Source organism: Balaenoptera ricei, chromosome 4 (genome assembly GCF_028023285.1).
Source record: "Balaenoptera ricei isolate mBalRic1 chromosome 4, mBalRic1.hap2, whole genome shotgun sequence".
Lineage (NCBI taxonomy): Eukaryota > Metazoa > Chordata > Mammalia > Artiodactyla > Balaenopteridae > Balaenoptera > Balaenoptera ricei.
This window is the reverse complement of record NC_082642.1, coordinates 56,446,091-56,458,713: the sequence shown is the minus strand read 5'-3', so window position 1 is coordinate 56,458,713 and position 12,623 is coordinate 56,446,091. Positions and strand designations below refer to the sequence as shown.

At 45.6% G+C, this 12,623-nt stretch overlaps 1 protein-coding gene across 1 annotated transcript; it reads right to left on the bottom strand.

Moving 5' to 3' along the window:
* Nucleotides 1-3,750: 3,750 nt before the first annotated feature.
* On the bottom strand, nt 3,751-10,859 carry IL12A (interleukin 12A). The gene is made up of 7 exons (XM_059921955.1): nt 10,552-10,859; nt 9,745-9,899; nt 6,657-6,770; nt 5,897-5,938; nt 5,780-5,821; nt 5,534-5,677; nt 3,751-4,009 (listed from the first exon to the last, which is right to left on the bottom strand). Exons 1-7 carry the CDS (start codon nt 10,565-10,567, stop codon nt 3,854-3,856), a joined length of 669 nt encoding a protein of 222 aa, XP_059777938.1. The 5' UTR covers nt 10,568-10,859; the 3' UTR covers nt 3,751-3,853.
* Nucleotides 10,860-12,623: the final 1,764 nt, after the last annotated feature.

Below are 12,623 nucleotides of genomic sequence, written 5' to 3'. Positions count from 1 at the left end.
TGACTTGTTCTGACCAAATACATTTCAACTGAAAAGTTGATACAATTCAATTTTTGGAAAATTGTCATTGGGTTTTTTCTTTTTTTTTTAACATCTTTATTGGAGTATAATTGCTTTACAGTGGTGTGTTAGTTTCTGCTGTATAACAAAGTGAATCAGCTATACGTATACATATATCCCCATATCCCCTCCCTCTTGCGTCTCCCTCCCACCCTCCCTATCCCACCCCTCTAGGTGGTCACAAAGCACCGAGCTGATCTCCCTGTGCTATGCGGCTGCTTCCCACTAGCTATCTATTTTACGTTTGGTAGTGTACATATGTGCATGCCACTCTCTCACTTTGTCCCAGCTTACCCTTCCCCCCTCCCCATATCCTCAAGTCCCTTCTCTAGTAGGTCTGCGTCTTTATTCCTGTCTTGCCCCTAGGTTCTTCATGACCTTTTTCTTTTTTTTTCTTAGGTTCCATATATATGTGTTAGCATACGGTATTTGTTTTTCTCTTTCTGACTTATTTAAAAGTTTTCTCAGCTCAGACTACTACAACAAAATACTGCAGACTGGGCAGCTTAAACAACAGACCTGTGTTTCTCACAGTTCTTGAAGTTGGGAGGTCCAAGATGAGGGTGCTGGTGGATCTGGTGTCTGGTGAGAGCTATCCCTGGTTTGCAGCAGGCCACCGTGTCACTGTGTCCTCACATGGAGGTTGGGGGGAGATCTCTCCAAGTCTCTTATAAGGTCACTAATCCCACTATGAGGGCTCCATGCTTATGACCTAACCTCCTAAAGACCCCATCTCCTAATACCGTCACACTGGGGATCAGGGCTTCAACATATGAATTTTAAGGGAACACAAACGTTCAGTTCACAGCGATATTGTAGGTGCACTTTGCCTTAAACTAGGAAGCCACAGTTACGCTAGCTAAAACCAAATGTTTTGTCCTTAAGGGCAACAGCTGCATGGCCCAGGGTGACATGGCCAGGGGGACTCACGGTCTCTGTCTGTGCTGGCTTCAGACAAAGCTGGTTTTCTCCCCTCCCATGTTTTCTTTCCTCCTTAGGGTGTCTAAGGCCCTTGTGCATCTCTTGAGTTTTCCCAAACCCACCTTTGGGTGTCTGGCCAGACCACTCCCCAGAACTGACCCCTTTCCCCAAAGCTCTCGGCTCTCAGTAGGGCAGCTGTCAGCTGTTTTTTACGTTAATTCTCTGATTCAGTCATTTTTAGGTGTGAGAAACACTTAAACTGTTTATTTCCTTTTTAAAAAGTAATTTGTTATCAAATGTCTCTAGTAGGCTAGGTCTGGGGCCTGTTTTTAGGGGGATCTCGTTCTCACCAAGTTACTTTGCTCCCACCCTCTGTTCTGGAAAGGCAGGACCCTGCTTTTTTTGCTGTCGTGTCTTGCACCAGATGGCCTCCTCTGCTGAAAGCCCCCGATAGCTGAGTGCCCTGGAGGGACAGGGCGTCACTGAGGTCTTCAAGCAGACAGTCTAACAATTTAAAAAAATTGGTGTTAGGCACTGACTAGATGCCAACACTGTACTGAGTCATTGAGTCCTCACAATAGTGCTGTGAAATAGGGGCTACAGTTTTCTGAATTTCACAGATAAGAAAATAGTAGCAAAGAGGCTTTAACCAATTTGGCCCGGTCACCAAACCCAAAGGCTAGTAATCGTTGTCAAAGATTGCTCACATTTATTGTGTACAGATTATGTGCCAGGTACAATGCTAGTGCTTTGTAGGAGTTGCTCCATTTAACCCTGGATCGATCAGATCAAGGTTCTAGTAGTATCTTCACTTTTTTTGTTGTTGTTTTTGGCCGGGCCGCATGGCTTGCGGGATCTTAGTTCCCCGACCAGGGATCGAACCCATGCCCCCTGCAGTGGCAGTGCGGAGTCCTAACCACTGGACTGCCAGGGAAGTCCCTATCTTCACTTCTTAGAAGAGGAAACAGGTAGGGTGAGGGCAAAACAACATGGCCACATCATACAAGTTATAAATGGCAGACCCAGGCTTAAAACAAAAAAACCAGAAAACTGACCATGTAGTGAAGAATGCAATTAGTTGTGAAGATGTTTCTTGGGCCAGTCATGTTTTTGAAGCATATGTCATGGCAATTTCTAGAACGAAAGCGACCCTTTGTGTGCCACTTTGTCCCTTTGTATAAACCCAGTCTGTAGCACAGTCAGCAGGCTTTCCTCTCCTTGTTTCTGGGCACAGACAACCGGCCAGACAACAGACAAGTCGCCATTCGATGGGCGGGCGGGAGGAGGAGGGGGAGGAAGGCAGGGTGGGGGGGGGATGGCAGCAACTGGACAGCGCCAGCTTGCTTCATCAAAGCCATGAGTTCTCGCCACATCAAAGCTGCCGACCCCAAAACCGATACTTAAAGGCAAGAAACTCCTACCTGTGAATCACCTGCCAGTCATCCAAGCTTGGGGAGGAATTCCTAAAGAAAAGAAGGTATGTGATGGGATCCAGCTTGATGATTTCTATCTAATTGTACATCACGTGGGGTGAGACTCTGAAAAACGAGTAAGTTTCCCCACATGTGAGGAACTGGGGTGGCCATCCATGCTCCCCTCCCTGTTTACAGGGATAAGACTGGAGCTCTGGAGGGGAGGGAGGATTCACATGAGGAAAGGTAGGGGGGACAGGACAGACTCTGAATCGTTCATTTCTTACGACCTTTTCATATGAAGGAGGAATGTGATTATCAGAGTTTGAAAATTACATGGTATTCCATCAGGTAAATCTTTTAAAATTCTCATGGTTTAAAGAATTAAAAAGCACATCTCTTAAGCCAAAGGAAGGCAATTATCCATGTGGTTCAGGCAGAAGTTCTATATAATTTAAAGCAAAGGGAGAGTTTTTTGAGTTGTAATTTAGAAACAACTTCCCCCTGAGAGCCCAAAGGGTCACAAAAATTAGAATAATTTGACTAGAAGTCCTCTTAATGATGCTTTTCCCAGTTGGTGGATGTTATCATGTATTTGTTTAATGCACAGTATGTTATGGGGCTGTGGTTAATAGGGAAAAACATTTTTATGTATTTTATTTTTAGATTCAGATGTTGAACAAAAGTAATAAAGTATATTATCAAAAACTAACTCATTCAACGGCCTCAGTATTAAGTCAGATCTAGTCTTATGAGGCTCCCTTTAAAATATGAGATTAAAGGAACTAGCAAATGAGTAAGAATCTCATGGCATTCTTTCTAAGGTGATTTTGTTCAAATTTCATCAGAGTTTTCAGTTTTCCCATGATCTGTATTTTAACACTCAAAGTATTCCAATCACATTAGAAAAATATGAGAATTACTTTAATTCAGTCATTTTATTTTAAAACAACATAAGGTATATCTCAAATCCACTTGGCAATAAATATCTTAATAAATATAACATAAATAAATATAAGTTAGTTCACAGGCTTTCATGAACACAAAATTATATAAATAAATATTTTAAAATAAATTATGCTTGAGTGTTTGTTCCTACAAACTCTTTGGTACTGAAATAGCTTATAAATTCTTGCTCTTCTATTAAAGGGAAAAAAAGAAAAACACGTTCTGGGAGGACATTACCCCTCCTTATCAGTTTGCTCATGAAAACTTAAAAATAACTTATCCATAGTAAATATGAAATAGACTTGATCAAAGGAATCATGTGGATAGGACAGTCACATCCTGCAAATTTGGAGTAATGACTAATGTAAACAAGCATGAGAATTCCTGTTCCAGCTTAAGTAGGAACAGGTCAAGCCACCCCCCGCCCCAGTTCTTAACCCATGCCCTATTACAATTTCTTTGGTTCCAATATTTATAAAAATGACTTTAAGTTTAGGAGAGACCTCAGCTTTTTAGGAAGAACTCAGATAGCTCATCATTCTGTCGATGGTCACCACACGAATTCTGAAGGCATGAAGAAGTATGCAGAGCTTGATTTTAGTCTTATAAAAATCCAGTTCTTCCAGGGAGGGTTTCTGTGACACAGTCTCGCTGTGGGAATTCAGGGCCTAGGAGAATAAATATTGAGCATGACATAGACAGTATTCCAAAATTAAAACGTCCATCCGTAAAGGTGGGTGAAGCCAATACGTGTCTCAGAGCCTGCAACCCACTCCCTCACTGCATCTCCTAAACCAAATTAAATCTACTCCCAGCCAGATGGGCAGGCAGAACCTGAGAGAAGAAATGCTCATTATCCAAGCACATGGATCTTCAGTGAGCTCTGAAAAGACCCTGAAAGCTATTTAGAAAATCATCAGTGGGAGTTGTATTTTAGAAAGAAACAATTCTGTTAAGATGACATCTGCTGTGATATCTAATTAATTTTTATATGTTACATTAAGAAGCGGCATCCTTTTTAGAACAGGGAGGTGATGGATTGCTATTGATTGGAAACTCTCAGTCAGTATCAGACCTGTTGACTAAAGACACTTATTCATGTGAGATAAATAAACCTGGCAGTTTGAGCCCTTTAATTTGATAACACAATGCAAGACCATATATTTGCACAATGATCAGCAGTTTTGCTTGTACTTCCTCACAAAAAGCTTAAAAGACAGGTAGGGTGGGTAAAGTCATCCCATTTTACAGAGGAAGAAACTGAGGCACAGAGGGACAAAAGGTCTGGGCATAGTTGTCTGATTACTGGTAGAACTGATTCTACTCTTGGTCCTGAAAATGAAATATCATCTACAACTCTCTAGATGGTAACATTCTTTGATACTTGCATGATGTTCACTGCCTTTCAAACAAGTAATCTGGCACCCCCCCAAAAAAAAAATTGAAAAAGGGTGAATGAAATAAATTTCTTTTCAGACAATCATTTCTGATGCCGTATTATTATCCCATGCCCTGGCCAACATGGCACTCACCCTGCTCTTTCTTAAGTGGATAATTCTGTGTTTTATGTTAGCGTCATGTGCTATGGTGATTCAGAAAGTTACAAAGCACATTCTTGTCTATGAGTAACACTGTGGTTGTCCCCAGGTGATAGGTCATTCTTTTCTTTCATTCACATTTTGGTTCAGCATGCGTCATATCCAGACACCAGCCCCGCTTGTCTTCTCTAGCAGTATTTGCAGATATGCATGCCAGCCCCTTGCAGGTACGTCCCAGAGGCTTTAGAGATGCATGAGAAGATGAATGCAGTGGAATCCCTTTGATGGGAGTTTAAATCCTGCCTCTGCCGCGTCCAAGCTGTGTGACCTCAGACAAGTGGCTAACCCTCTAAGCATTGGTCTCCTCATTTGCACAGACCCCAAGTGGTTGCCAAGGGGACAGCATAAGGAAATGTATGCACCTTTGCCCAGAGCCTGGTGCATACCACATGGTCAACAAGCAGGAGGCTGCTTTCCTTAATGTGACCTGCTCATGTTGCCCTCTCTCTAGAGGTGCCCTCAAGGCTGTCTCCCCCAATATGTAGCTGGCTTCAGAAGGGGGCATTTCAGGCCTCCCCCAACCCAGGAAGGGCTGATGGTATACCCCTTCATCAGGGACCCTGGCTGGCGGTCTCAGCATGAAGAAGGCCTTACCTGCATCAGCTCAGCAATAGCTGCCAGCATGTTCTGATCCAGAAAGATCTGCCTCTCAGGATCCATCAGAAGCTTTGCGTTCATGGCCTGGAACTCCATGTGGTACATCTTCAAGTCCTCATAGATACTGCTAAGGCACAGGGTCTGCATAATATGACAAAGTGGGGAAGGAACTATTGAGATGGGCTAAAAACGTACCCCCCCTTCCCCTGCTGTTGCATTTGAGGAAAGAATTTTGTGTCTTACCATCATAAAAGAGTTCTTTCTGGAAGCCAGGCAACTCCCATTCTAGAAGAAAAAATAATCAGATATCAATGACATGAATGCATAATATGAGCTAAAACCTTCAATTTTCTGACTTACAGTTATTAAAGAGGTCTCTCTGGAAGCCAGGCAACTCTCATTCTGGAGCCAAAAAAAAAAAAAAAAGAATCACACATTAAAGACATTAATTATTAATTCTTAATGTAAATTTTTCTGACTTTTCTTCTCAAACGTATCTTTTTTTGTTTTTTTTACTGTGGTAAAAAATACATGTAAAATTTACCATCTTAACTATTCTTAAGGGTGTTATTATTTTTTTTTAAATGAGAACCTCATTCTTTTAAAAAAAAAATTAATTATTTTAAATTTTTGGCTGTGTTGGGTCTTCGTTTTTGTGCGAGGGCTTTCTCTAGTTGCGGCAAGCGGGGGCCACTCTTCATCGCGGTGCGCGGGCCTCTCACTATCACGGCCTCTCTTGTTGCGGAGCACAGGCTCCAGACGCGCAGGCTCAGTAGTTGTGGCTCACGGGCCTAGTTGCTCCGCGGCATGTGGGATCTTCCCAGACCAGGGCTCGAACCCGTGTCCCCTGCATTGCCAGGCAGATTCTCAACCACTGCGCCACCAGGGAAGCCCCATCTTAACTATTTTTAAGTGTACAGTTCAGTAGTGTTAAGTATATCTCACACTGTTGTGAAAAACCACGTTTTTATAATTTTTTTTCCAAATTGAACTTCTACAATGGGACCTGTTAAAGTCCCATGGTGATGGACCCCAGAAGCATGCACATTTTTGGAAGAAGACGAGGTCTGATGCACAGCTCTTAACTGTATTACAAGCTTTGGGAGGAAAGCCTCTATACCGTGGCTAATTCCAGTGGTAAGCAGGCCTCCACTGTGCTGGTTCTATCTTTGGTGATATCTTCATGATCAATCTCTTCAGAAGTGCAGGAGTACAATTCTAGGGTTTGTCTGGCCTGTAAAACATAAAGAGAAACTCAGTTTACAAGATTAATAAAGGCACCCGGCTCCCCACGGCACTGGCACCAAAGCGAGAGCCGGCTGCCCTTGACCTCCACCTCTGATCTGTAGGAATTTTAGGGTCTTCATAAAACAAAAGGAAACAGATCATTTACACTCTCTCTCCATCCCTCCTCCCCTTTTGCTTAGGACATGTTTCTCTGGATGATACGTTTTTCCATTACGTAAACACTATAAATCATTTCAACAGGCTGTGCTAATCAGCCTCTGTACCGTGCTGTGACACTTGCTTCTGGTGAAAACCGTTTTTTCCTTTTGCCAGCATGGCTGTGTTTTATGAATATCTTTTTCAAGTATAGCTTCTGAAGGGGGACTGTTAGGTCACTACTTGATGAACATAACAAACATGCAACCCTAAAGACAAGCGGAGATTTAATATGGGTGTACACACACGCGCGTGCGTGCACACACACAGATGTCATCTTACAGGCATGTTGACTATAATTATGATATTTATCTTAAGAAGTCGATGACTTTTTGATTGAAGAGCGAGATCATTTTTCCATTTAACAAGCCTGATGTGTGCCAGGCACTATGCTAGGTACTAAGGAAGGTGACAAAGGAGACTATGTTATGTCCCCCAGAATTCCAAGTTCAGCTGTGGAGTCAGGCAAGTGCCCAAATGACCAGGAGACATGCTGGCAAGTGAGAAGGGCTGAGAGGGGTCAGAAGGCTCTGGGAAGGGGGTGGAAAGGGAAGCAAAGTCTTCCCCAGAGATGGGGCATCTACAGAGGAGGCGGAATTTCAGGCAGAGGGAACAGCGTGAGCCATGAATCAAAGCTTGAGAGGACAGAACATGCTGGGGTACAAGCAGTTAAATTCCTGTCTGTGGTAAGCAGAATAATGCCCCTGCCAAAGATATCCACCTCCCAATCCCTGGAACCACAGACTAGGTTATGTTACGTGGCAAAGGGGAATTAAGGTCGCAGATGAAATTAAGGTTGCTAATCAGCTGACTCTAAAATAGAGAGGTTATCCTGGAGTGTCTGGGAGGGTCCAGTGTAATCACTGGGTCCTTATAAGCAGAAAAGAGAGGCAAGAGAGTCAAGCTCAGAGTGATGCAGCATGATTAAGTCTCATTTGTTGGTTTTGAGGATGGAAGGGGGCCATCAAGGAATGTGGGCTGCTTTTAGAAGCTGGAAAAGGCAAGAAAATTGGATTCTCCCCTAGAGTCTTCCGAAAGGGATACAGCTCTGTTGACACCTTAATTTTACTCCAGTGAGACCCATTTTGGATTTCTGAACTCCAGGGCTGTAAGATAATAAATTTGTGTTTTTTAAAGCCACTAAATTCGTGGTAATCTGTTACAGCAGCAATAGCAAATGAATACACTGTTCCTGGAGGTGGTCAAGGAGATCGAGGCAGCTGCTATCCTGAGCAGGTTCTAAAAAGTTAGATTTGCAATTATACTTCAATAAGAAAAAAAAAATCTCCAAATAATACAATAGTTTTATTTCTGTGATAATTGCCTTCCTTTATTCCAAAATGAAAACGGCGACTATCTCTCTATTACTATTGCATGGTTAAAAAAGATGACCTTCAAGAATCTATAAAATAGTGCCTGGCTTACAGTACGCAGTCAATAAGTACTTGTTGAATGAAAAAAATGAATACATAGAGCAAAAAATAAATAAATTAGACTTGAAAATGTGGGCCCACTGCTATAGTTTTTCAGATCTTTTCAGGAGAAGCTGGAAATTTGGATCCTTATATGGGAGGTCTACTTTTTCAATGGCATCAAACTCAAAAATCAAAATGAAATAAAAAAGACATGGCCAAACTCTACAGATCTGTGGGCTAGATATGGCCTGTGAGTCACATGCATTTGTCACCTCTATTTTCTCTGCAAGTAGCCAGCTGATTTGTTCTGGCAAAATTGATGCAGGAATCATATTAAAAAATCAAATTGAGTTCTGCAATCTTTCACCTTTGGTGCTGCATCTGAGAGTAGAAGAGTCAGCTTTTTCACATAAAGCATCTATTTAAATAGGAGCTCCTAAATTTTACCCATATCGAACCTTTCTTTAGGAATCAAAGCACCTATCTCTGCAGTTTTCACTTGGTGAGCTGCCTTTTTAATTAAGATGGATTGAACTGTAAGGAACAACTGGCAGCACGTTATGAAAGATTAGAAGGGGAAAATAAGAGTTCTTTAAGAAGGACTCGTGTCATTGAGCTTACTTTAAGATATTCATAAAGCAACAAGCTAGAAATCTTCAAGAAAGATTTACTAGAGAGCAGGAAGGCGAAAGGACATCTTTTAAAACATCAGTCTTAGGCCGTTGCAGCAAAAGCAATAGATGTTGGAGTGCTTTTAAAGGAAGAAAAAATATTTTTTTTGCATTAAAATATGAAAGCTAAAAAGATGACTGAAGCTGTAAATAAAATTAGATAACTCTCTCCCTAGAAAATGAAGCCTGGATGTGCACTGTCATGAGCTCCCTGAAATGTGATGCTCCAGCAACAAGCCGAGCCACCAGACTGGAAGCTGGAGAGGAGCATTAGACGCAAGGCTAATTCATCTTCGCAGGCCCTGGAGCACAGAGGCCGCCCCTAATAGCGGTTTCCTGGATTGATAAGTGTGTCAGAGGAACAGTGTGGGCCTGACACAATTCCATCTCTGTTGGCAGGCTACAAGGAACACTGTAAGTATCCACTTTCCTCTGTGTAGACACAGCCCAAACGAATGCCATTATAATTTATCACCCCTCCTGCTTTCTCTGGAGACACAGTTTCATTGAGACTCTTTAGCTAATAGTTGGGCCATTTGTAAAGTTCCCTCTTCTTCTCTTAACAGCTCCTGATTAACTTCCACAATTTCCCTGCAGTTCCTTCAGGTGACCAGCGGTTCGGAGATGCCCCTTCACTACAGAAGCTGCAAAGTGGGAACCAGGACATTGAAAAGCTCACCTTCTGAAGGGTGTTGCTGACGGCTCTCAGCAGGTTTTGGGAGTGGTTGAGGCACTGGAACATTCCGGGGCCCGCTGTGGTGGCGGGGAGGTTCCTGGCCAAACTAAAGTGGTCCAGGTGGTGGAGGAGGACCAGGGTGGCCACAAGGAGGAGGCCTGAAAGGGAATGGAGGGGCAGGATGAGCTGGCCTACCTCCATCTTCCATCTCTTCTGGCCATCTCCACCCATCCACTTCTTCTTGGCGCCAGCCTCCCTCCACCCGTTTCCAGTCTTCCTTCAACAACTGAGGGATGAATCAGGTTCTTGGAGGACAGCGCTCTGTGCTAGCGTTAGAAGCCTACTCGCTGTCACGGCCACCTTGTGAGTTCAGACAGGGGTGTGGACAGAGTTCACCCAGAAAAAGTCTCCATTTCAGGAGGAGGGAAAGTGAGGCCAGGTGGTGAAGCGACCCAGTGTTTTGTAAGCAGTGGGGTGACAAAGCCTCGCTTTGAAGCCGGCTGGGATCTGCCCTCTTAGAGCTGTAGCCTAGAGACCCTGGGCAAGAAACCATCCCGTGGGGCCTCAGTGTCTCATCTGTGAAGTGGGCATAATACTTAGCTCACAGGGCTCTTTCAAGGTTAAAAGAAACGATATCCTATCGAGCGCAGGGTAAGCTCGCAATGTCTTTCCCCTTTCTTTCTCCTCTGCCCGAGACTTCTGACTGCCTTCCAGGCTCCGCGGAGCCTGTCCCAAGTTTCTGCCTCCTCTTCCCGGCCGCCGCCCCTCCCCACCCGAGCGCCGAGCGCTAGTCTCGGGCTGGTTACTCACTGCGCGGCGGGCACATGCTGAGCGGCGCTGCGGGGGCACCGAACCGAGCGGCCAGCTGGAAGCAGACGGGTGCACGCGGCAGGTGAGGGCGGTGGTTGGGAGGCAGACCCGGGGGGGTCACATTTTTATAATTGCCCGAGGCGCGGCAGGACTTTCCCGGGACTCTGGTCTCTTGCTTTCTTTCTCTCTCTGTATCCTCTCTACATCAGCTTCTCGGTGACACGTGGAGTCTGGCCCGCGGGGCTAGCGGCGCTTTCGGATTAACTCCCAGCGCACCCGGCCGCAGTCGTTCCGGGACGGCCCCGCCGCCTCCGGCCTGGCCCAAAACGAAAGAGAAATTCGCGCAGAGTCGCGGCGCGGGGTCCCCGGGCAAGCCCGACCCCTGGCCCGCCACCCTCGGACGGCCCCCGCCCCCAGGTACCCAGCCCTGGCCCCGCCTCCCTGCAGCGCCCCCTCCCGACGGAGCGCCGAGTAGGGCCACCCGCTCTCCATCTATATCCAGGATGAGCCCTGACCTCTCGCCTGGTTCTGGACGGGGGTGGGCAAATCATTCATTTATCATAACTTTATTCAGATAGTCCACGGTGTGCCAGGCCGACATTGTGCCAGGTGCGGGGCACCCACCAGTGAACAGGTCACTTTGGGGGCACTCCCACACCAAATCTGACTCAATGTGTTTTGTTCCTGGGTACCCTCTTAAACACGGAAAGGGATGAAACCAGACTGGCTATGCAGTAACTTACTCTCCTAGAGAATCCAGTTTTTTACAGTGTCCAGGAGAGAATCGTTACAGTTTAGTGGGATGGATGTACAGGGTCTTGGCAGGAGAGGCCAGAGAGAGGGCACATCAGCAGGAGCAACGGGGGTGAGGAGGCAGCAAAAGCTCCCAGACGCAGGGGGCTGCGACCTGAATGTTGAAGGGTGAGTAGGCATTAGACCGCTTGCAGTGGGATGGGATGCAGGTTCTAGGTTGAGGGAACAAGGATCAGAAGCACAGCCTGGGAAGGGAGAGGGAGGTGGATCTAGGGGTCCTGTACAGGGTGTGAGGTTGCTGAGGGTGATGGGGCTGTGCGGTGAGGGTAGTAGATGCCGTGCTAAGGAGTGTACTTTCTGCTGAGGGTGGTGGGGAGCCTTCTAGGGTTTTAGGCAGGAGATATGGTTGGATCTGCATGATGGGAAGATCTTTCAGCAGTCGTATGGAGGATGGATCCCAGGGGTCAGGAGTGGGGGGGCGTGGCCAAGGCCCTAATCAGAATGGAGGGTAGGCAAGAGGGATCCTTAGGGTGGGGAGGGACCAAGACTTGGTAACTCCTCAGGTGAGAGGGATAGGAAGGTGCTGAGAATGGCTGAATGGAGGTTGTTCCAGTTCCTGCACAGGGGTTACTGTAAGAGGGGAGTGAGTTTGGAGGAGACACTGAGAAGTTCCACTTTGGATGTGTTGGGTTTGAGGTTCCTGTGGGACTTTTCAGTTCACTCATTTCTACCACGAGCATTAGTCACCCTGGGTGTGTGTGAAAGGAAGGGATGTGTTTGGTCACCCACTCAGCATCTCTGATGGATCTGACTGCGCTAAAGCCCCAGGACTTCACAATGGAGGTGCCAGTGCCCACCTTCGTGCAGATGCACTAAACTTGGATAGGGATAAGCCTTTTGGAATACAGGAGAGAATAGAGGGTGCTTCCTCTGGGTCCCTGTTGAAGTCGGGAAGGATGAGGTAAGCCTTGAGATGTTACCATGAACACTCGGCAGGGCCAACCTTTACTGAAAATGGAGTGATGAAGCCAACTAGGAGAAAGGAGGAAGCTGTGTTAACCCCTTGTCTGATTCAAACTCTCTCTGTTGTTGGCATCAGTCCCCCTAGCAGATCATCTGCTCAAGGGCGATGAGGTACCCACCACAGGGACTTGTAGATGTGTGTATAATGGGAGCAATAGTTGATCTCCAAGGCTCCTTCCAATGCTGCGGTCTGTGAATTACCCCTTGGGCATAGAGAGCAATGCATTGTCAGAAACAATTGCATCTAGCAGATTGTCTGAAGCAAATGACAGGTGCTGAGCTGTGTTGTTGCCATA

Excerpts from the sequence above, each read along its gene's own strand:
- IL12A (XM_059921955.1), bottom strand. Across the intron at positions 6,771-9,744 it reads TCAGCAACACCCTTCAGAAG|GCCAGACAAACCCTAGAATT; the intron begins GTGAGCTTTTCA and ends TATGTTTTACAG. Across the intron at positions 4,010-5,533 it reads CTATTGCTGAGCTGATGCAG|GCCCTGAATTCCCACAGCGA; the intron begins GTAAGGCCTTCT and ends TTATTCTCCTAG.